Source organism: Balaenoptera musculus, chromosome 5 (assembly GCF_009873245.2).
Source record: "Balaenoptera musculus isolate JJ_BM4_2016_0621 chromosome 5, mBalMus1.pri.v3, whole genome shotgun sequence".
Lineage (NCBI taxonomy): Eukaryota > Metazoa > Chordata > Mammalia > Artiodactyla > Balaenopteridae > Balaenoptera > Balaenoptera musculus.
Window position 1 is genome coordinate 21,689,883 of NC_045789.1, and position 24,121 is coordinate 21,714,003.

General features: G+C 35.8%; 1 protein-coding gene across 6 annotated transcripts in view; it reads left to right on the forward strand.

Moving 5' to 3' along the window:
* BANK1 (B cell scaffold protein with ankyrin repeats 1) overlaps positions 1 to 24,121 on the forward strand; it is a 325,608-nt gene that overhangs the window by 259,247 nt on the left and 42,240 nt on the right. For 3 of the 6 annotated variants that reach the window (XR_005019889.1, XM_036851937.1, XM_036851932.1), the window contains exons 8-10: positions 11,171 to 11,249; positions 14,570 to 14,878; positions 18,380 to 18,688. Coding sequence is in view for 5 of the 6 variants with exons in the window: in XM_036851937.1 (XP_036707832.1) it covers positions 11,171 to 11,249; positions 14,570 to 14,878; positions 18,380 to 18,688 (697 nt within the window). In the remaining variant the exon portion in view is untranslated. The remainder of the gene's footprint in view (positions 1 to 11,170; positions 11,250 to 14,569; positions 14,879 to 18,379; positions 18,689 to 24,121) is intronic. The other 3 variants (XM_036851934.1, XM_036851935.1, XM_036851936.1) reach the window with 3 other exon arrangements.

Here is a 24,121-nt window from a genome sequence, read left to right on the forward strand (position 1 = left end):
CTTCCATGGCCTGGCTATTGTAAATAGAGCTGCAATGAACATTGTGGTACATGACTCTTTTTGAATTATGGTTTTCTCAGGGTATATGCCCAGTAGTGAGATTGCTGGGTCGTATGGTAGTTCTATTTTTAGTTCTTTAAGGAACCTCCATACTGTTCTCCATAGTGGCTGTATCAATTTACATTCCCACCAACAGTACAAGAGAGTTCCCTTTTCTCCACACCCTCTCCAGCATTTATTATTTGTAGATTTTTTGATGATAGCCATTCTGACCGGTGTGAGATGATATCTCATTGTAGTTTTGATTTGCATTTCTCTAATGATTAATGATGTTGAGCATTCTTTCATGTGTTTGTTGGCAATCTGTATGTCTTCTTTGGAGAAATGTCTATTTAGGTCTTCTGCCCATTTTTGGATTGGGTTGTTTGTTTTTTTGATATTGAGCTGCATGAGCTGCTTGTAAATTTTGGAGAGAAAAACCGTATTATCATCTCAATAGATGCAAAGAAAGCTTTCGACAAAATTCAACACCCACTTGTGATAAAAAACCCTCCAGAAAGTAGGCATAGAGGGAACTTACCTCAACATAATAAAAGCCATATATGACAAACCCACAGCCAACATCAGCCTCAATGGTGAAAAACTGAAAGCATTTCCACTAAGATCAGGAACAAGACAAGGTTGCCCACTCTCACCACTATTATTCAACATAGTTTTGGAAGTTTTAGCCACAGCAATCAGAGAAGAAAAAGAAATTAAAGGAATCCAAATCAGAAAAGAAGAAGTGAAGCTGTCACTGTTTGCAGATGACATGATACTATACATAGAGAATCCTAAAGATGCTACCAGAAAACTACTAGAACTAATCAATGAATTTGGTAAAGTAGCAGGATACAAAATTAATGCACAGAAATCTCTGGCATTCCTATACACTAATGATGAAAAATCTGAAAGTGAAATTAAGAAAACACTCCCATTTACCACTGCAACAAAAAGAATAAAATATCTAGGAATAAACCTACCTAAGGAGAAAAAAGACCTGTATGCAGAAAATTATAAGACATTGATGAAAGAAATTAAAGATGATACAAATAGATGGAGAGATATACCATGTTCTTGGATTGGAAGAATCAACATTGTGAAAATGACTCTACTACCCAAAGCAATCTACAGATTCAATGCAATCCCTATCAAACTACCACTGGCATTTTTCACAGAACTAGAACAAAAAATCTCACAATTTGTATGGAAACACAAAAGACCCCGAAGAGCCAAAGCAATCTTGAGAAAGAAAAACGGAGCTGGAGGATTCAGGCTCCCTGACTTCAGACTATACTACAAAGCTACAGTAATCAAAACAGTATGGTACTGGCACAAAAACAGAAATACAGATCAATCGTAAAGGATAGAAAGCCCAGAGATAAACCCATGCACATATGGTCACCTTATTTTTGATAAAGGAGGCAAGAGTATACAGTGGAGAAAAGACAGCCTCTTCAATAAGTGGCGCTGGGAAAACTGGACAGCTACATGTAAAAGAATGAAATTAGAACACTCCCTAACACCATACACAAAAATAAACTCAAAATGGATTGAAGACTTAAATGTAAGGCCAGACACTATTAAACTCTTATAGGAAAATATAGGCAGCACACTCCATGACATAAATCACAGCAAGATCCTTTTTGACTCAGCTTCTAGAGAAATGGAAATAAAAACAAAAATAAACAAATGGGACCTAATGAAACTTAAACGCTTTTGCACAACGAAGGAAACCATAAACAAGACGAAAAGACAACACTCAGAATGGGGGAAAATATTTGCAAATGAAGCAACTGACAAAGTATCAACCTGTTTTCATAGTTTAAAGTCTTGTTGATCAAGTTAATAGTTTATTTGGACATCATACAATTAACTACTTCTGTTTTCTCAAGTTGGTAAACTTCTTAACTTCATAAAGATGTTGGAAGACTCACCATTTAATAGCCATGTGCCCAAATATACTTTCAAGTGTTACATGAAGCAATGCAAAGGATATTCAAGATGTTGATATTATATCTTGACCCCAAAGTCTCATCTTAAATTGCATAGAAAAGGTGTTTTTAATGAGTGTACTCAACCTTACATGGCAAGAGTTTTTTGGAGGAGTGTCCTGAAAAAGAGCACTGTAGGCATTAGATCTGGTTACCAGATATCATTGAGTTGAACAAAAACTTACATGGTCATATTTGAACCCTTTCCTCCATCCTATGTTATTGAAGCTGTAAAAAAAAAAAAATAGCATCGATATTTCTTAAATATCCTCGATATTTATTAAATCAGCTTTCTCCATTAAATATTTTCTTTCACTTGTTTACATTACCCTTCACTTTGACTATTAAAATACTCCCCTTTCCCTCATACCCACTGTTCCAGAATTTTTTTCTTTTTTAATCTATTTTATTTTTAATTGTTATTGGAGTATAGTTGATTTACAATGTTGTGTTAGTTTCAGGTGTACAGCAAAGTGAACCAGTTATACGCATACATATATCCACTCTTTTTTTTTAAGATCCTTTTCCCATATAGGCCATTAGAGTATTGAGTAGAGTTCCCTGTGCTATACAGCAGGTTCTTACTAGTTATCTATTTTATATATAGTAGTGTATATATGTCAATCCCAGTCTCCCAATATATCCCTCCCCTTCTTATCCCCTGGTAACCATAAGTTTGTTTTCTACATCCGTGACTCTACTTCTGTTTTGTAAATAAGTTCATTTGTACCCTTTTTTTTAGATTCCACGTAAAGGTCATGTCATATGATATTTATCTCTCTGTGTCTGACTTACTTCACTCAGTATGACAATCTGCTCTAGGTCCATCCATGTTGCCGCAAATGGCATTATTTCATTCTTTTTTATGGCTGAGTAATATTCTATTGTATATATGTACCACATCTTCTTTATCCATTCCTCCATTGATGGACATTTCGGTTGCTTCCATGTCCTGGCTATTGTAAATAGTGCTGCAATGAATATTGGGGTGCATGTATCCCATTAAAACATAGTTTTCTCAGGGTATATGCCAAGGAATGGGATTACTGGGTCGTATGGTAGTTCTATTTTTAGTTTTTTAAGGAACGTCCATACTGTTCTCCATAGTGGTTGTACCAATTTACATTCCCACCAAGAGTGCAGGAAGGTTCCCTTTTCTCCACACCCTCTCCAGCATTTATTGTTTGTAGATTTTTTGATGATGGCCATTCTGACCAGTGTGAGGTGATACTTCATTGTAGTTTTGAGTTGAATTTCTCTAATAATTTGTGATGTTGAGCATCTTTTCATGGGCTTTTTGGCCATCTGTATGTCTTCTTTGGAGAAGTATCTATTTAGATCTTCTGCCCATTTTTGATTGGGTTATTTGTTTTTTTGATATTGAACTGCATGAGCTGTTTTTGTATTTTGGAGATTAATCCCTTGTGGTTGCTTTATTTGCAAATATTTTCTCCCATTCTGAGGGTTGTCTTTTCATTTTGTTTATGGTTTCCTTTGCTGTGCAAAAGCTTTTAAATTTAATTAGATCCCATTTGTTTATTTTTGTTTTTATTTCCATTGCTCTAGGAGGTGGATCAAAAAAGATATTGCTGCGAATTATGTCAAAGAGTGTCCTGCCTATGTTTCCTCTAAGAGTTTTATAGTGTCCGGCCTTATATTTAGGTCTTTAATCCACTTTGAGTTTATTTTTGTGTATGGTGTTAGGGAGTGTTCTAATTTCATTCTTTTACTTGGAGCTGTCCAGTTTTCCCAGCACCACTTATTGAACAGACTGTCTTTTCTCCATTGTATATTCTTGCCTCCTTTATCATAGATTAGGTGACCGTAGGTGCGTGGGCTTATCTCTGGGCTTTCTGTCCTGTTCCATTGATCTATATTTCTGTTTTTGTGCCAGTGCCATACTGTTTTGATTACTGTAGCTTTGTAGTATAGTCTGAAGTCAGGGAGCCTGATTCTTCCAGCTCTGTTTTTCTTTCTCAAGATTCCTTTGGCGATTCAGGGTCTTTTGTGCTTCCATACAAATTGTAAAATGTTTTGTTCTAATTCTGTGAAAAATGCCATTGGTAATTTGATAGGGATTGTGTTAAATCTGTAGATTGCTTTGGGTACTATAGTCATTTTCACAATATTGATTCTTCCAATCCAAGAACATGGTATTTCTCTCCATCTGTTTGTGTCATCTTTGATTTCTTTCATCAGTATCTTATAGTTTTCTGAGTACAGGTCTTTTGCCTCCTTAGGTAGGTTTATTACTAGGTATTTTATTCTTTTTGTTGCAATGGTGAATGGGATTGTTTCCTTAATTTCTCTTTCTGATCTTTCGTTGTTAGTGTATAGGAATGCAAGAGATTTGTGTGCATTAATTTTGTATCCTGCAACTTTACCAGATTCACTCATTAGCTCTAGTAGTTTTCTGGTGGCATCTATAGGATTCTTTAAGTATAGTATCATGTCATCTGCAAACAGTGACAGTTTTACTTCTTCTCTTCGAATTTGGATTCCTTTTATTTCTTTTTCTTCTCTGATTGTCATGGCTAGGAGTTCCTAAACTATGTTGAAAAGTAGTGGTGAGAGTGGACATCCTTGTCTTATTCCTGATCTTAGAGGAAATGCTTTCAGTTTTTCACCATTGAGAATGATGTTTGCTGTGGGTTTGTCATATCTGGCCTTTATTATGTTGAGGTGTGTTCCCTCTATGCCCACTATCTTGAGTTTTTATCATAAATTGGTGTTGAATTTTGTCAAAAGCCTTTTCTGCATTTATTGAGATGATCATATGGTTTTTCTTCTTCAATTTGTTAATATGGTGTATCACATTGTTTAACTTGGATGTATTAAAGAATCCTTGCATCCCTGCGATAAATCCCACTTGATCATGGTGTATGATCCTTTTAATGTGTTGTTGGATTCTGTTTGCTAGTATTTTGTTGAGGATTTTTGTGTCTATGTTCATCAGTGATCTTGGTCTGTAATTTTCTTTTTTTGTGATACCTCTGTCTGGTTTTGGTTTCAGGGTGATGGCAGCCTCATAGAGTGAGCTTGGGAGTGTTTCTTCCTGTGCAATTTTTTTAAGAGTCTGAGAAGGATAGGTGTTAGCTCTTCTCTAAATGTTTGATAGAATTTGCCTGTGAAGCCATCTGGTCCTGGGCTTTTGTTTGTTGGAAGATTTTTAATCACAGTTTCAATTCCAGTGCTTGTAACTGGTCTGTTCATATTTTCTATTTCTTCCTGGTTCAGTCTTGGAAGATTGTACCTTTCTAAGCATTTGTCCATTTCTTCCAGGTTGTCCATTTTATTGGCATATAGTTGCTTGTAGTAATCTCTCATGATCCTTTGTATTTCTGCAGTGTCAGTTGTAACTTCTCCTTTTTCATTTCTAATTTCATTGATTTGAGTCTTCTCCCTCTTTTTCTTGATGAGTCTAGCTCAAGGTTTATCAATTTTGTTTATCTTCTCAAAGAACCAGCTTTTAGTTTTATTGATCTTTGCTATTGTTTTCTTCTTTCTTTTAGTTATGCTCTGATCTTTGTGATTTCTTTCCTTCTACTAACTGGGTTTTGTTTGTTCTTCTTTCTCTAGGTGCTTTAGGTATAAGTTTAGGTTGTTTATTGAGATTTTTCTTGTTTCTTGAGGTAAGATTGTATTGCTATAAACTTCCCTTTTAGAACTGCCTTTGTTGCATCCCATAGGTTTTAGGTCATTGTGTTTTCGTTGTCATTTGTTTCTAGGTATTTTTTATTTCCTCTTTGATTTCTTCAGTGATCCATTGGTTATTTAGTAACATATTGTTTAACCTCCATGAGTTTGTGTTTTTTATAGTTTTTTTCCTGTAATTGATTTCTTTTTTTTAATATTTATGTATTTTCTTTATTTATTTTTTGGCTGCATTGGGTCTTAGTTGTGGCATGCAGCATCTTCGCTGAGGCATGTGAGATCTTTCGTTGCAGCATGCAGTCTTTTTGTAGCAGTGCTCAGGCTTCTCTTTAGTTGTGGCGCACACGGGCTTTTCTCTAGTTGTGGCATGCAGGCTCCAGGGCACATGGGTTCTGTAGTTGTGGCGCATGGGCTTCAGAGCACGTGGGCTCTGTAGTGGCAACATGTGGGCTCTCTCATTGAGGTGCGAGAGCTCAGTAGTTGTGGCAGACGGGCTTAGTTGCCCTGTGGCATGTGAGATCTTAGCTCCCCGACCAGGGGTCGAACCTGCGTTCCCGCACTGGAAGGTGGATTCTCTACCACTGGACCACCAGGGAAGTGTAATTGATTTCTAAGCTCATAACGTTGTGGTCAGAAAAGATGCTTGATGCTACATTTTAAAACTAACTTGCTTGGAGAACTATCTAAATTATTATATATTTATTGTGGCACATGCTTTTAGCATTATATCAGTGTATGAACAAGAAAATAAACTAGACATCCACAGATTCCTTTCAGATTTTGGATTCCATAATTTTAAATGAAGGTAACTGTTTTTTTACTTTTACAACTACAACCTTAACAGAGAAATGGATTTTAATTTTATCATTCACATTTTAGTGAAAGATGGCTGAATTTAAACCAAGCATATGGCCCAATAAATGTGTTAGTGCCTCAGAAGTGCAACCACAACTGTGATGGATTAAAAACAAACATTATCAAAATAGGACTAGAGTGTAGTTAAAAGGGTCAGGTGCCCAAGCTTGAAGTTCACAACTCTAGTTAGAGCTGATGGGCAGAGACTAAGACCAGAAGCTGTCAGCACCAGGACTGGAGCCCTATGTGTCACCACTCAGGGAGATTGGCTTGAGGGTGGCCTCAGGTTGAGAGAAGAGCTGGGTGAACACACTGAATGAGTCGAGGTCAGAACAAGAGATGTGCCAGCTACAGAAGCCAACCCTCAAGAATCTTTTTGAAAGCTAAATTTTTTCAGATTTGTTTTCCTAAGTTTGAGGAAATAGGTTTCAATATTCCTGCTGGTTTTTTCTCCCTTTTTACTAACTTTCAGATGAAACCATCACCTGTCCCCTTGGCACCTCTTCTTTTCACTGCACCAGATTGTTTTGTTGGTTACAATTAAAAAATTGAATTCCTCACTGTGTAGAATGAGACTTCTAACCTTTGTACACCTGGTCAAATTATCTTTTCATCACTTAATTTTTTATATTAAGATTCTGTCTTAAAAAATAGAGCATATATCCTCGGGTTATTCTAACAAAATTTTGGTCCATGCTAAGGAAAATGTCCACTTTTTCCCCATCTGAGTTTAACTGCTCCACAACTATTTGGTTCTTCCTCATTCCTCTTTCAATCACAGACAGAGTTCCTATTTAGTTTTTACATTCAGGATTCCATTTCCCATAATATAAACAGAAACTTTCATGAGGAATTATATAAGTCTGCTTCTAGGCCATATTCCTGGATGGCCTAAGGAAAAACAAATTCTCTTAAAAGATGTCATGAAATCTAAGATATACTTTTACAATATGACCTTGAAAATTTTTTTGAGACTTGTATGTTTGCTGTCATGCACAGCTTTTGTATAACTTTGTTCATTCTTAACATTTACTAGGAAAAATCTTTACTATTTCAATTGGAATGTTATTGCAGATTCTGAAGCCTAGTGCATTCATTTTGGGTAATGAATAAAATATTACAAGGTCAATTTGTTACTCTTCAGAGACATATATATATGTCTCTGAACAGACTGTCACGTGCTTTAAAGCTGATAAAATCATTTATAATCAACACTGTGGAAAGTTGGACAAAAGTTGGGCTAATTACAATATCTTCAGAAGCTCATAAAAACATTTAGAAACCAATTGCCATGTGAAGATTGTTTTTATTCACTCCCTTAAAATCAGAATATTATGATTAATTTGTACTGTACTAGATGCCAAAGCCATGTGGAGCTTTACATACCTCAGTCAACAAGAAGTTATTTTATCTTTGATAAGGAATGATTTAAATTTTATCAAACATTGTGTGCTACAAGGACTATCTGTGGCTTAGAATATTACTCTGAGCATGTTCAGCTGATAGATTTTATTGTTTAAGCTGGATTTTTTTCATTTAGAGAAGTGGCAGTCATGGCAAGTGTCAAGATAATTTTTTAATCCAATCTCCTCACCCAAAAAGCAAATGAATAAAACTTTTCCCTGATTGTCTGGTTATTTCTTAATTTTACATTTCACCTGTAAGGATTGAGTTTATGGTAATGAAATAAATAAAATATTGTATTCTAATCATTTTATGATTTATTTCCCCTCCCAATAAAAATGGGATATTTTTGGAGAGTGCGAATTGTGTATCTTTTAAACTTTTAACTATTTACCTTAATTACTAATAGAGTACTTAGCACATAGTAGGCCTGCATAAATATTTGATAAATTAATGAATAAAGTCAGACTCTAGCCGCAGATAAAGAAACTTATTAAAGAATTAAATATTTCTTCCTCTGATTCTTATCATCTCTATTAGCTTGTAAATTATAGAGATGTTTTTAATAATAAAATCATACTGCCACACTTCGATCAGAAAGTATATATTCCAGTTCTTTTTCTGTCACAGCAGAACGTCCAAAGGCACACAGTTCAGAAAAATTAAGTTAAATAATTATTGGCTCATTATTGATGATTCCCGCATCAAATCAGTGTGGTCACCGTGTTTGCTTAAGTGTGAATGACGAAAGGAAAATCTAACATATGCAGATTACATTTATTGAGCACTCACTATGTGGTAGATGTAATAATGTGTTTTGCTTACATTTTCTAATGTAACCTTCCCAGCAAATTGATAGTATAGATATTACTATCCATATTTTGCAGGATAGAATATTGAAATTTAGAGTAAAGTGCCCAATGTCACACAGCTAATAAATAATAGAACTATGATTTGTTCTTAGACTGACTTCAAAATCCATTCTCTGTCCACTGTACCACACAACAAAGTATTAAAGTGATTAGATGTCAGAGTGCCATCATACTTTTAAGCCATCATTGATTTCACCAGTTATTAATATATCATTAGATATAACACATTTTTCCAAAATAAATATGATTGTAAGTGTAAGGAATTCTAGTAAGACACAATTGTTTTTTAGTGTAAATATGTTGAAAGATCCTTTCATTCCTGAGAAAACAATTACTTTCTATATAGCCTGATTATACAAAATATCAGTTTTACATAATATTTATGAAAGTGCCCAAATCAAATTTGGCTATTTTTTAAATTTGGAAGCCATTTCCTTCAAGACATTTTTAGGCTTGTGTGTTTGTTTGCACAAATGTCATAAAGCTTAAGTTATAACATAAAAATGATTCCATTATGTTTCAACCTCAGTATGTGACACACACACACCCCTACATACTTGCCCACAGACTCTTTATTAAGAGACTGATTTTGAACTCATAGTGTCTAGGCTTGTGAATAGTATAGAGGAAATTTTCACATAATTCCTGAAATCTTTGTAAAGCATTCCTGTTATTCAACTAGTAAAAACTTCCTTGATGTGATTTTAAGAGTATTATGGATTTTTTTAATGTATTCTTGATCTACCTTGTGAAATACAGAGGTCAGGCTAACTGAAAACAAAAAATGACCATATCAACAATGCTTTTAATACCAAAGCATACAAATACCAAGCATACAAATACCAACCATCAATATCAAACATACAAATATCAACCAAATATCAATCAATCTCCCTAGTAAAGTTACATGATTTTTTACATTAGCATTTAATTGAGTCCACAAAGGGGAAAATATAATTTAAATAGAAAATAATATGAAAAAGAATATATATATTCTGTTATATAGATTATATGTATATTCTTTGATTTCCACTGGAATCTTGAAAATAAAAATCTCTTTAATATTTTTATAGTGAGCCTGATGCAGAAGCTCATTTTCTTTTTTTTAATTGAAGTATAGTTGATTTACAATGTCATGTTAGTTCCTGGTGTACAGAAAAGTAATTTAAAGGGACATTCCAAACATAGAGCCAATGGACTAATCATTTCAATTTTATTAAGAACAAAAGCATAAATCATTTGAATAATCACTTGGAGTTCATGGTGACGAAATGTGACCTATGTTAATGCAACCAAGCTCCGTCTCTTTCTCTGCATGCTTTTGTACAAATAGAGCTGTCACTGGAGTTACTTAGCTTTCTCAGCAAACACCAATATGTTCCACTACTTTAGACCCCATGCCTCCTTCAGAGATTATAAGCAAACACTAGCAATTCCAGAGGAAAAAAAGCGGGTTTCTATGCTTTCTCAGTAATTCTCCCTTCTAAGTGTAGTGGAACTGATTTCAGAAAGACAAACATATAAATTCCCTTACTCAGTTTCCTTTTTCTTTTTAAAGATGGAAAATAAACCACTTTAAAATTTCACTGTCTTATACTGTGTTATAATCCTTGATGTAATTAAGAATATCTTTTGAACTGGTAAAAGATACCAGAAATGTTCAAAGGAAGCAAAGCTCATGGTTTTTAAAAGAAATAGTTGCCTTCATTTTTATTCAGGAGTTATTTATTGTAAAAAATTCATAATTATTGCTGTGAATCTTAAAGTAATTTCAAGAAAGTTCCATTTAAAAAGCTCTTTATGGGCTTCCCTGGTGGCGCAGTGGTTGAGAGCCTGCCTGCCAATGCAGGGGACACGGGTTCGAGCCCTGGTCTGGGAAGATCCCACATGCCGCAGAGCAGCTGGGCCCGTGAGCCACAATTACTGAGCCTGTGCGTCTGGAGCCTGTGCTCCGCAACAAGAGAGGCCGCGATAGTGAGAGGCCCGCGCACCGCGATGAAGAGTGGCCCCCGCTTGCCACAACTGGACAAAGCCCTCGCACAGAAACGAAGACCCAACACAGCCAAAAATAAATAAATACATAAATAAATAAATAAATAAATAATTATTTTTAAAAAATGCAAAAGAGTTCTTTAAAAAAAATAAATAAATAAAAAATAAAAAGCTCTTTATTGTAAATGTTATATTGTTGCAGCTACACTTTTAATACCGTATCATTGAAAAAATTATAGATGGCCCAAATATAATAGCTAAGATATGTAAGGTATTAGCTGTCAATTTGGTATGTGTGAAAATGCAGATTTATTAAGATTAATACATATTATTGAAAGTTACATTCCTTTTTGTCCTCAGATCCAAGAAGTTAGCAGAAATAATGAGGAAGAAAATGACTATGAAGAGGATATTACCTCATTTTCTACATGTTCTCCTAGTAAGTGTTCCAACATGTTATGTACATAAACAACATTTGTATTAAGGTATGCGTGACTGATAAAGTAAAACTGAAGAGAGCATAGAAAAGCATGGAGAGCATGGAAAGACATTTAATTAACTGAATGACTTTTAGTGTATCATCTGGTAGAGATATTACTACATTATCTTGCTAATTTAAATATTTCTAATAAGTTCAGTGTTTAATCATCAAACCAGCAGTTTTTCCCACCCAAAGAGAATACACAAGTCAGGTTGATATAAATATTCTATTTGACAACTATATTTTTTCAGTTTTTTTTTAAACAAAGTCACATGCTTTTCAGACCTTGGTTTTCTCAGCTAGGAAATGAGAAGTTTGTATTAGGACTCTCTACGCTCCCTGCTGGCTGTAATAGAATGTAATTCTATATTCTAGAAAACTAATTGAGAGCCTTCCTCCATGTACATAATGCTGCCTATCATGCCTGTTTCCACTGGTATACAGCAGCTTGCTCACCATCTTCACCAGCAAGTCTCACAGGCATCTCCCACCCAACATTTCCAAATCTGAAAACCCTAATTCCCACCACTCCCAAATCTGCTCTACCCGCTGACTTCCCCATCTCAGTAAATGAAGACTCCTTCCTTGTTCAATTCAGTCCAAAAACTTCAGTCACCCTTTTGTACTTTCTGTCCTACCCCGAATCCAATTTGTCAGATAATACTGTGGACTGTACCTTCGCAGAACAGCCAGACTTTCCTTTCATTGTTACTTATCCTCGTCTATGCTGTCATCTGCTCTCCCCTGGATTATTGCAGTAGCACAGTGGCTCTCAATGAAGCACTATTTTCTAACCCCAACAGAGGATATTTGTCAATGAATGGAGAGATTTTTTTTTTGTCATTATTTTGAGAAGGGAGTTTTGCTAGAAATACTGCTAAATCTCCTGCAATGCACAGGATGTGCCCCCACGAAACACAGGATTATCTTGTCCAAAATGCCAGTAATTTGCTGTTAAGAAACCCTGCAATAGCTTCCTCCCAATTTGCCCCTAATAGTCTATGCTTCAAAAAGGAACTAATCACTCTTCGGCTCCAGATTCTCCAGTACCTTCCCATGGTCCTTGTAATCCTTATCATCACCTATAAGGCCCTAGATGATCTTGATGGCCCCATCTCTGACCGCTCTCTCGCTTGTTCACAGCCACAGTGACATCTCACACATCAAGCAGGCTCTTGCCTCAGGTCATCTGCACTTTGAACAGTTCGCAGTTGATGCTCCACTAAACGTTATTGACCGCCAGGCGCATAACATTAAACACAATGCCTTAACTAGCATACTTTGGCAAAATCGGTAAACTCTTCAAACACCATTGCAGAGCACAAAATTAGGCTAAATATTAATGTAATAAATTGATGCACTGTTTTAAAGGTATACATTTTATTATCTTTTTAATGACTTAATGATTTGTTATACTTTTTAATGATAATGAAAGTGATGATAAAGGCCATCATTGATAATGACCATACATTTATCATGCCATTTAATCCTCTGAAGTACTACCTATAATAAGAAGCCATTATTTCAGTTATTGGTACAGCACAACCTCATTTCTACAGACAGTTTGGACCTGAAACTGTCTCATATACGAAACTCTGTGCAACTGGACTCAGGCCTCTGACTCTTTCGTTGGAGTGAGGGTGAAGCATAGAACACCCTAAGTCAGCAGATTTACATTGGTGTCACCATTGCTACGAAGCTTGCTAAAACTCACTGACCAACCACATCTGACTCTCCAGGGCTGTCTTCCAGGTTTGGGCATATTTGACAAGGACCAAGGAGACTCTGTTGCTTGCTTAGACAGTGTTTATGTAAAATATAAACACCGAATACATAAACATTAAGAGTGGCTACAAGTAATTGCCTGTAGCATGAATGTAATTCTAAGCTGATGATCGATCTTCCCAGACTGAAATAGCGAAGCCCCTTTGCAAGCACCAGCAATGATTTCTTTTCAGCCACTCCATCATTTACTCCATCAACATTTCTAGAGACTACTGTGTTTCAGGCTGTGTTTGGGGTTACAGCCAGAAAGCTGAATGAGGTCTGGGCAGAGATCTGTGCAAGAATGAAAGTCCACCTGCTTTACCCAGGCTGGTAATTAAAGACTCTTGGTTTGCAGTTCTAATACTGGCAGCTAGACGTTTCTTCTTTCTCACATGAAAGAAAGAGAGCAATTAAAAATAAAATTCCTGTAGAAATATGTAGTACTGTCATGGGCATGATTTTCCCACGTGACTAACTTTTCCCTCATTGCTGAAAAATGTCTACATTGTAACTCTTCAATTAAAAAAAGATTCCTCTTTGTACTCTGCCATTTGCCTTCTTTAGCTATATTTTAGTTTAGCGACACTTTAAAACAACAATTATTTGCTTTTCTATTGCACTCATGACAGCAATTCACATTTTCCCTCCAGTACAGAGATTCCAAAGTTCATTTTAAATTTGTATGATTACTTTATTTAGAGCAGAATTTCTATAAAGAAAATATAAAGAAAAAAGTTTTAAGATTTAAAGTTATTGCATTATAATATATTTTTTCTATTTTCTTCCTGAGTGGTTAGAGAACATTTTACTGTGTACAGTATAAACACAAATAATGGAATCATGATTCTTAGAATGGAGGAAATTTGACTGAATCATTTGGTTAAGTTTCAGGATAGAAAAGATTTTTTGGTGAGAGAGCTGAGCCTTAGAAATATTTACTTACTGTTGGTGATTTGGATGCCTTCCCCATCAAAAAATATTAACACTTTTCTCAAGTAATATTTTCAAGAATTAAGATGTCATCTGGTGATAAATATGTTAAAATAATAACTAAATAAAAATCACAGATTCATTTTATTGCATTATTTACAGGCAAGTTAAGATTTTTGTTCCTTGCCTTTACCTTTTCCGTCACTTACTTATTACGTATTAGGTTAGTTATATTGTTTTCTAATAAAAATATGGTAATGCAGTCATATATTGAATCTGCTTAAATAATAACTCTAGAGAATCAGAATATTTTTATATACATGTAGTATCAGAATATTATATATCATTATGTGTATGAGAGTGTCAAAAACTGAGGTAGCAAGATATAATGGAGCTTTCTGTGGTAAATATTATAAAAGCCCAAGAATGACTATTCACCCAAATTACGCATTTGTCAGCTTTCCCCTGTATCAGATCATAAAAGTTTAACTAACATTACCACCACTTCTGTACAAAGTTAGAAAATATGAAATGCCTCCAGACGGTGTGTTTACATGAAATCATACAATCTTCATCATAAGCAGCCATACAGAACCCAGCTCTCCATCATGAAAGCTGGCGGCCGTACAGGCAGAGGGCCGAAGGAGCAGAGGTGAATGAAACGGCAGAGGGAGAAAAAGAGCGTGAATCAGGCGCGGAGGCCAAGCACCGCCCACCAGAGGTCGACAGTGGGAGTGAGAACCAGTACGATGACTTGTACACGTTCATTCCTGGAGACAACCCAGAAAATAATGCCCGAGAGCCCCTCGTGAGCAGCAGACCACCTCTCCCTCCACCGCGACCTGTAACAGCTGCCTTCCAACTGGAAAAACCTCACTTCACATTACAAGGTAAGGTTAAGATTAAAACAACAACTACAAAACTTTGACACGCTGACATAGCATATAGTGGCGAAGCCATACAAAGATCAACTTTTAAAACCCAGAGAAGCTTTCCTCCTGTTCTTTAGCAACTAGGGCCTCAGAAATCAGGTAAGAGATACCTCCCACTAACTCCCTTCCTCCCTTCCTTTCTTCCTTCCTTCCTTCCTTCTTTCCTCCTTTCCTCTCTCTCTCTCTGCCTCCCCCACCCCTTCACTATTCCTCGCTCCCATTCTTCCTCTCTCCCTCTCTCTTTTTCTTTCTTTTTTCTTCCAGGAAAAAAAGTCTCATTACAAAACTTTCTGTAAGTAAAGAAATAAAACTTGGAAGGAGTCTGTAATTCTTCACATAAAACGAACCTCAAGCATCATGTGGAAAAGTAAGCAACAACTTTGCTTTTAAAAAATACTCTCAGTTTTCTGACACAAGAGAAAGGCTAATGTGTTACAGGTTTGAAAATGACCTTGGACACTTCACTCAGTTGGTAGCTGCAGGGGAAGCAAGTGGTAAAGGGTCTATCACACGCTGCATTGAGACCAAAGTCAAAAAAATCTGCCTTGCTAAAGTGGAAGAACAACCGTTAAATGGCTGTGACAGCATTTGTTCCCAGATGCAGGAAGTAAGGTGTGTAATGGGGGGGTGGGGGGGTGGGAGTGGAGGGCAGGGATCATCCAGAGGACCTTCCATATGAGGCTTATCTGCCTGGAATGTTCAACAGACTTCCATGCTCACTGCTGGAGTCACCAATTACCACCCACTTTATTGATCACTATTTCATGTTTACTTTCCAAATTCATAAAATGGTCTTACAAAGAAAATTTAATAAGAAGGATGAAAGAAATATCTGTTATTAAAACCCCATTTGTCACTCTAGTTGTCAAGTCCTAAAAGGCTATATCAAGTCTATAAGACTGTTTAAAAGTGAATTTTGAAGCTATGAAATTTAGCATTTGCGTCCTTGAAGGCCTTATCTCTATAAAAGTTCAAGTTAATTAACGTGAAACTTTGCTAAGATTATGCACTATATTTAGAGATGGAAAGTACTGCTTAATGGAAAGGATGGGAAGCCTAATGGTACTTCTCTGATTCATTCACTCATTCAGCAAACATTTATTGATCACCTACTGTGCCAAGCTCTTACAGACTGTTGAGATAGAGCAAGGAAGTAGGGTTATCAATACTGGGAGCGAGGGAGAGATGTAGCTTAGTAGTACACTGACAACAAAATTCTAGTATATTTTTCTCACTTTTACAGATGTGGATAATTTTATATAATTATTAAAATTAATTATTAAGAAATTATTAAGAGAGCAAACTTGTCTTATATCAGGTTAAAGCTCTTAAAGGAGCTAATATTAATATTTTTTTCTAATGTCAATTTCCACATATGGTATGTTGGTTAGGAGGTCTAAAATTACTCCACAGAGAGTAATTTTCACCAGATACCTAGGACCAGAAGTATAATGTTGGCTAATACATCTTCTGAGAAGTACCAAATATAAAAAGCAAAATAATACAAAAGCCCCTTCCTTTTATTTAAAAACTGTATTTTTACATTTTCAATGCAGCATTACTTTTAATATTGGGGCCACCTCATCAATGCCCTAAGCATCAAATTCCTTATGATGGATTTATGGACATAGTCATTGGAGAAAACAATAATATAGAACATTATAGAACACTTTTCAGTTTATAAAGAACATCCAGTCTTTTTATCTTCATAACAAACTTTCAAGGCAACAATCATTATAATGTTCTTTTGACTAAGACCCAAGACCCTAGGGCCCGTAATTAGAATGTGTCAAATAATTCCATGAACAGGTTTCCAGGGCTTTTGGGATTCTTATCTTTCTTACAACATTCTTTCCAATTATTTCAAAAATTGGAATTATAGGAGTGATATAGTTTAATCGTTATTCATTAATGTACAACCTGAGTTGAGAAAACTCAGGTCCAACTCCAACATGAAAAGTACAATCTTATACACTGGGGAATTGAAAAGTGAAATGTATATTTCTAGTGGCAAGCCCAACTTTAGAAAGAGTTGGGGAAGGACGTGGGTAGAGGAAACAAAGAGAGTTAACAGCTCAGGAAGTCAGTTCATAAAAGTAAGATAGTTGACACATTCCACTAAAATGAAACATTGTGCAAGTGTTTCCCACACACTTCATCTGGTTTCACCTGGGATGGCTGTCAGTGAAACAGAGATCATGAAGTCAGAATCTCAAAACCATTTTATTCATAAGGGAAAGGCAAGTCGTAGAGATTTTTAAAGTTAGTAGCCAGGCATGTTGGCATTCATACTTCCTTGGGTTAAACCAACTGAAACAAGCTAAGACTCTGTTGAGAGATGACTTGGACTCTCCTCTGGTCTCTCCTCATAAGCCTACCCAAAACAATTGCTGAATCTTCTTATAATAATATCCTTTTATTCTGCTCAACAGCTTGTCTTTCTCCCATCTCCTAAGTTTTTTCCACTAAAATATCCATTAAGTAAACTAAAGTTTTTGGTCAGATTCTCACCAAAGAGAAGGGAGACTAGTTCTCCTTTAGTTCATGGGCATGAATCTCAGAACAACACAGAAAATTAATGATTTTTCAGTCAATAACTGAAATCCTTTCCATTTTTATTGTTCTCAATAATACTTTAAGCAATACACTTGTCAAAAGGGCACATTTTAAAAAAAATTTCTCATTGATCTGGCAGAGAGAGCCATCCAAATTCTCTTCAACTTATTTATTGGCACAGTATACAATATCTTTGTCTTCTAAATAAACTGCTGCTAGAATATTTTAATACATTCCTATAAAAATATGTAAAGATTTTATTGAATATAAAAACCATGAAAGACTGTTCTTTTCATATGAATTAATCTTCAGGCCATTGATTTTCCATGCCTTCTTTTACGTCATGAACCCTACTTTCAGTGTCCTTTATCAAAGAATGAGGTATAAGTTGGCTTATAGAAATCAAGAGAGCCAGAGTGAGACGTAGTGTAAGAAACCAAACAATGGTGGTTTTGGCTATTCCCCTCTGTCATTTTCAGAGAAATTGAATTTTAGGCAAAATACCCAGTTTAATCCCTATAAAAGGTAATATGACTTCAAATTAAAAAAAAAAATCTGAGAGCATTACGCTTGAAAAACACAAGCTTTCAAAGCATTTGGAATTTGAGGTTTAGTTTTATAATTTGATTTCCTGATATTAAATCATTCATAAACTATGTGGAAACTATTTATATGCTTATTTATATATTTTCAAAGAAATCCAGGTCTTTAACAAACTTTTTCTGACAAATTAACAGTTACAAACTGCCGGAGGATATGTTAGTAAATTACATGGTTCACTTTTCTCTTTTTGGAATTTATAGGATAATATATAAATTGTTTGGGGGTGTGGTTCAAGCAAGTGACAGATGGACACCAATAATGCTTAAGGTATGAGTAACCACCATCTAAATGTTTCATAAGCAGGGAAAACGTTGGAACGCCAAATGGAAAGAAGCCAAAGTTGGTGTGATTCCAGTGCAAGACATGAAACAGGAGGTGAACCCAGAGGAGAGGAAGAACAGAAAGAAGATGAAAAAGATCAGGAAGAGGAGGAAGACCCGTACACTTTTGCTGAGATTGATGACAATGAATATGACACGATACTGGCCAAGAGGAGTACAAAGAAAAAGCTTGGAAGTCGGTCATTCATTATGAACAGACCTCCTGCTCCCACACCACGACCCACAAACATCCCTCCAAAAGAGGAAACTACACCTTATATAGCGCAAGGTAATTTGTTTTGTTGCTGCTGTTACTGTTTGTGTGTGTGTTTTTTGGGGGGTGGCCTCTTTTTGGGTGGGATCTAAAGTCCCAAAGATAACAAGCATCTTTTCGAGTCATAGGTAAGCTGTATTGGACCATTTTTAAATTTAAAAATACGATGAATAAAGAAAATAAGAACAATATGTAGGGCTCTGGTTTGTAATTGTTGCTTAAGGAGGATAATTTTGACAAACCATCCAAAGAGCATGAAACCATAATATGTGTGGAGAAATACTGTTTGATGCTTCTTCCATAATTCTGTAAGAGGGAAGCTCAACACCTGTGAATAATGTGCAACACAAGAAGAGAAGGTAGGTACTTTACTTTTTGCCCCTCATTCCATTTAAGATAACTTTAAAACCCTAAACAGTTTTGAGTACTAGAATCTTAGATATGCAACCCCAGTTCCTCTGATAATTGCACTTCACCCCAATGATTAAGATTCACTTCATCCATGATAGAATTTCTACTTCATTTTAGACTTCAGTTCTCCTTTCTCATCTCAGTTAAATCTAAATAAAAAACTAGCAAATCCCTAAAGCTTATTTATATCTGTAACCCCAGCAGGATATACTGACTTGGCTGCTCTTTCCTAACACTCTTGTATTCTCTGGTTTGGTGCACTCCATGAGTCCCTAGTGTCTAAGACATGACTTTTATTCATCAGTGTATCACAGGCACATGCACTGAGTGTCTTTGGGGGTTAAGGTACCATCCTAGAGACTGAGAATGTGGAATAAAACAATGTCTGCATCCTTGAGGAGTTCTAGGCAACAGCTATGCAAATAAATATACAGTACAGTTTGACCCTATATTAGAGATTTTTGAACAAAATGTTTGGAATCAAACAAATTTTGGGGTGACAACTAAAGCTGAGAGGCAATATATTATACATTCAAATAGCCTAAACTGGGTACCCAAACAGAGTATTTAAATATATACCACAAATCCACTCAAAAAGAACACAGTTACTCATCTGTGCTTAACATGTTCAAAAGAAACCATTCTATTGTTTAAGCGGTATGTGTTGAGAGGTTTGTATAAGAAAATTTAGCAGGTTTTTTACCAATGTACTAGATACCTACTTAACAGTGATCTACTGCTGATAATGTTCAAGACACTATTATAAAAAAGGAAACAATAAGAAATTAATAAACGTTTCAGCTAAAATAAAATGTCAGCTGGAACAATTATCTAGATTATTAAGGGAGGGAATAAGCTGTAATTAGAACTTCTCAGATTGTCTACCATAGTGGCTCTAGGATATTACAGTCAGGCCTTCATATCCGTGGATTCCACATCTGAGGATTCAACCAACTGCACATAGAAAATATTCAATAAAAGAAAATTCCAGAAAGTACCACAAAGCAAATCTGCCTCCAGGGCAACTGCTTACATAACATTTATATTGTATTTACAACTATTTTTATAGCATTTACATTGCATTAAGTATTATAAGTAATCTAGAGTGATTTAAAGTATACGAGAGGATGTGCAGAGGTTATTGGCAAATACTATACCATTTTAGAAAAGAGACTTGAGCATCTGCAGATTTTGGTATGGGGGAGGGGTGTCCTGGAACCAATTCCCTGCAGATGCCAAGGGACACCTGTACTAGCTCTTTGACAAGTTTACTAAATCCCAATAAATAATTTTGAAGAGGGAAGTTAGATATATAACTCAATAAAAGAATTTAGTTATATTCTGGAAATTTTTGAAGAGGTACATCACCTTCTGTATCTCAATCTCTAGGGAGTTCTCAGGACCACAATATAGACTCCCATGTTGCGTTTCTCTGCTTTTTGCTCTTTATCTTGTCATCCTTCTATCAACTGTCATATTCTTATTTTCCACGAGTGCATTCTTGTTTTCCGTTTGTTCTTGTTCTATATCATTCTTTTCTCTTTCTTTAGTGGTGGTGCAGGCAATGAAGTTCAATATCTTTGTCATGGCTTTTGTTTCATTTTGCTTTGATTTGAGTTTTTAAATTTCTGCGATTTTAAGTTTTTTTTAGTTCTCATATTGTCTCTATTATCTTTGCTTGTTGTTTGTTTGTTTCGTCTGGAATGCTTGATACCCCCATAAAATATCTGACTATTCTTAGTGATGCTTTCATGCTTAAGAATGAAGCACCAAAAATCTGAATGGAAACGCTACTTGCTAACTTGTGGATTGCACTGTAGGGTAATGAGGTAACCAGCTTTTTCATTGAATTACCCTAAAGTGTTAGTTTAGAAAGATCTATTCTCTACGTTTTTCAATATTTCTAGAATAAATTCCAACTAACTCTAACCTACATTTGTATATCTGGTTGCCAGCACACTGATATCAGAGTGTGGGAAAAAGACTGGGAAATTTCACCACTCAGAGTGCACTATTTAACTTGTTATCCCTGTGTTCAGTCCAGTGTGTAACTCCTTCCACCCACTGTGCCTTGTGTGCCATGGTCAGAACTACTTCTATTCAATTTCTCCAAGGACAAACTGTCCATCATAGATGATTGCCTCATTTCATTAGAGAAGGAATTAGAGACAATGACTGCTTTAGACTGTCAACCAAGCCCCACATTAAATAAGAGAATTGAGATGGCTTTCCTCCTCATTCATATATTTATTAATTACATAAAGATTTATTGAGTACCAAATGATAAAGTCTTTCTGTGTGTTAATTATGTAAATCCCCTACATAACAGCGGTACAATTTGTCATTTATACACACACACACACACACACACACAGGAACTTTAAAGAATCTTAGAAATCTTGAGTTTCTAAGAACTTTTAAAGGCTATTTATCTCATCCCAAGCCCAACACCCTTCAACATTTACAAGAAATCTTTCATTCAATTACACAATCTAATTTGTTCTCACAACATCTGTGTTATATGCAGACAGGAATCAGTGTTACATTCTGTGATTTTGTTTTTGTTTTTGTTTTTGTTTTGCACCTAAGTATATAAAAGCACGTATGGTTATTTTCTCCATATTTCAGATTAGTAGCAAAAACTGAACTGTAAATGAGGTCGTCAAAGTCCCTTTCCATTATTTCTTCCTTTTCTCTTTCGCTGGAATATACTTGCTTGCTTCTTCCTTTTATGCTATTGATTGTTGATCATTCTGTTCTCACATTAGGAAAACATTACCTCATCAGCCAATTCTTTTGTGATGTTCTTTGCATTTCACAGGGTAAATGTCTTTCATCACGGCTTCCTTTTTTCTTTCCTAGCTCAGGCAAATCTATTAAATAGAATATCCACCATTTCCCAGAAAGCCATCCATTCAATTAGAAGAACATTAATTTACCCCAATTCTTGCCAGAGCACAGAAGTTGTAGCAGAATGCTGGCACATCCAGGGTGTGTTAAAGTAGCCAGAAGAGAAGGATGTGGAGTAGGGGATGGAAAAAGAATGAAGGATGCATAATCCCAACTTACTATTTCAGAAACTCAAGAAAGTTATAGCAAAGTGACTAGGCAAATAAACCAGAGAGATACGGGAAAATCATGTTGGCTTTTGTGAGATAATGGGATATATATATATATATATATATATATATATACACACACACACATATATATATATTCCAAACCTATATATATATATATATATATATATATATATATATATATATATATATATATATATATATATATATAGGTTTCTACCCTCAGTTCCTGACACAGAGGTCCTGAAACCCTTGTAATTTCCTGGGTGGTAGGAGTGTTTTTGTTCTAATGAGGTGGCTCTGAGTGGATTCCTGGATGGCTCCTGGAGGAGGGTTAGTATGGGAAAGTCCAAGCAGTGATTAGAAGCTTGGAATTTTCAACCCTAACCCTATTCTCTAGAGAAAGGCAAAGGGCTAAAGATGGAGTTAATGATCAATCATGCCTATGTGAGGAAGCCTCAATAAGACCCTGATATTAGGGGTTTCCAGGAGCTTCCAGGTTGGCAAACAGGTCCACATAGGAACGGTGACACACCCAAGCTCCATGGGTACAGATTTACCTGTACTGGGGACTCCCAGACCTTGCCCTATATATCTCTTTATCTGGCTGTTCATCTGTATCCTTTATCATATTCTTTAAAACAAGTGTTTCCCTGAGTCCTATGAGCTGCTCTAGCAAATTAATCAAACCTGAGGAGGGGGTTGTGAGAATCTCCAATTTGTAACACAATCAGACAGAAATTTTGGGTAACCTGGGAATCTACCACTTGGGATTGGCATCTGAAGTAGAGAGGAAGCAGGCTTGTGGGACTGAGCTCTTAGTCTGTGGGATCTGACACTACCTCCAGGTAGATATTCTCAGAATTGAATGAAATTAAATTCAATTGGAGGATATCCAAATGGTGTTGAAGGGCTGCTTGGTGGGGGAAAATCCGCACACATTTGATGACCAGAAGCGTCTGAAATGAAGTGTGAGAGTAGAGGAGACACATGGGAAAGAAAGGCCCAGGAGGAAAAGTGGGTTTTCCCAATGCTGCTTCGCAAGGAGATTCGCTGATATTACCTAAGCAAATAACTTCATATATCTGAGATGCAAATTCCTCATTGTAAGTTGGGAATAGAAATAACATCTACTTTAAGGATTGTTGTCATCTTTAAGTGAGATAAAATTAACAGCTACTCAGCACAATACTTGGTATGTGATATACACTCAATAGATAATAATTAAAAGCAATTCTACTTTGTCTTTCCTCAGTTTCTGGGCAGACGGTGACTTTGATTAACTTCAAATTCTAGAAGAAGTGTGTGCTTCCTAGATTCTGGGGAGTTAGAAGTTAAGGAAACTATTACAGATGGAATTGGGGTCAGGATAGCCTTTCCTCTAAAGGAACAAGTTGGCTTAGTCTACTCCTTATGATAATAATTATTAGGCAACTTTCATGATAATTTCTAATTCATGAAATAATCCTGCATAGTTGGCATTAATAGGCTCATTTTAGAGATACGGAGGGAATTCCCTGGTGGTCCAGTGGTTAGGACTCCGTGCTTTCACTGCCGAGGGCCCTGGTTGGGGAACAAAGATCCCACAAGCTGCACGGCGTGGCCAAAAAAAAAAAAAAAAGAAAGAGGTACTTTTCCTAAAAAGCAAGGTATGCAATAAATAAAAATAAATAAATAAATTTAAAATAGAGATACGGAAACTGATGTTCAGTGAGTTTCAGTGTCTTGCCTATGATGATAAAACAAGGAAGGGGAAGATGTGTGATTTGGACCCGACCCAGCTCAATCTGGCTACCACATTTGTACACATGGTAGGACAAATTTTCTTCCTTGATGTATTTATTTCTGGGTCATTATTTAATATTTATTTCTTCCTTCTAACCCATAAGATCCATAAAAGAAGAGACCAATCATTTGTTTTTGCCCTTCAAAACCTCATCTGTTTTTGTATCTTTGG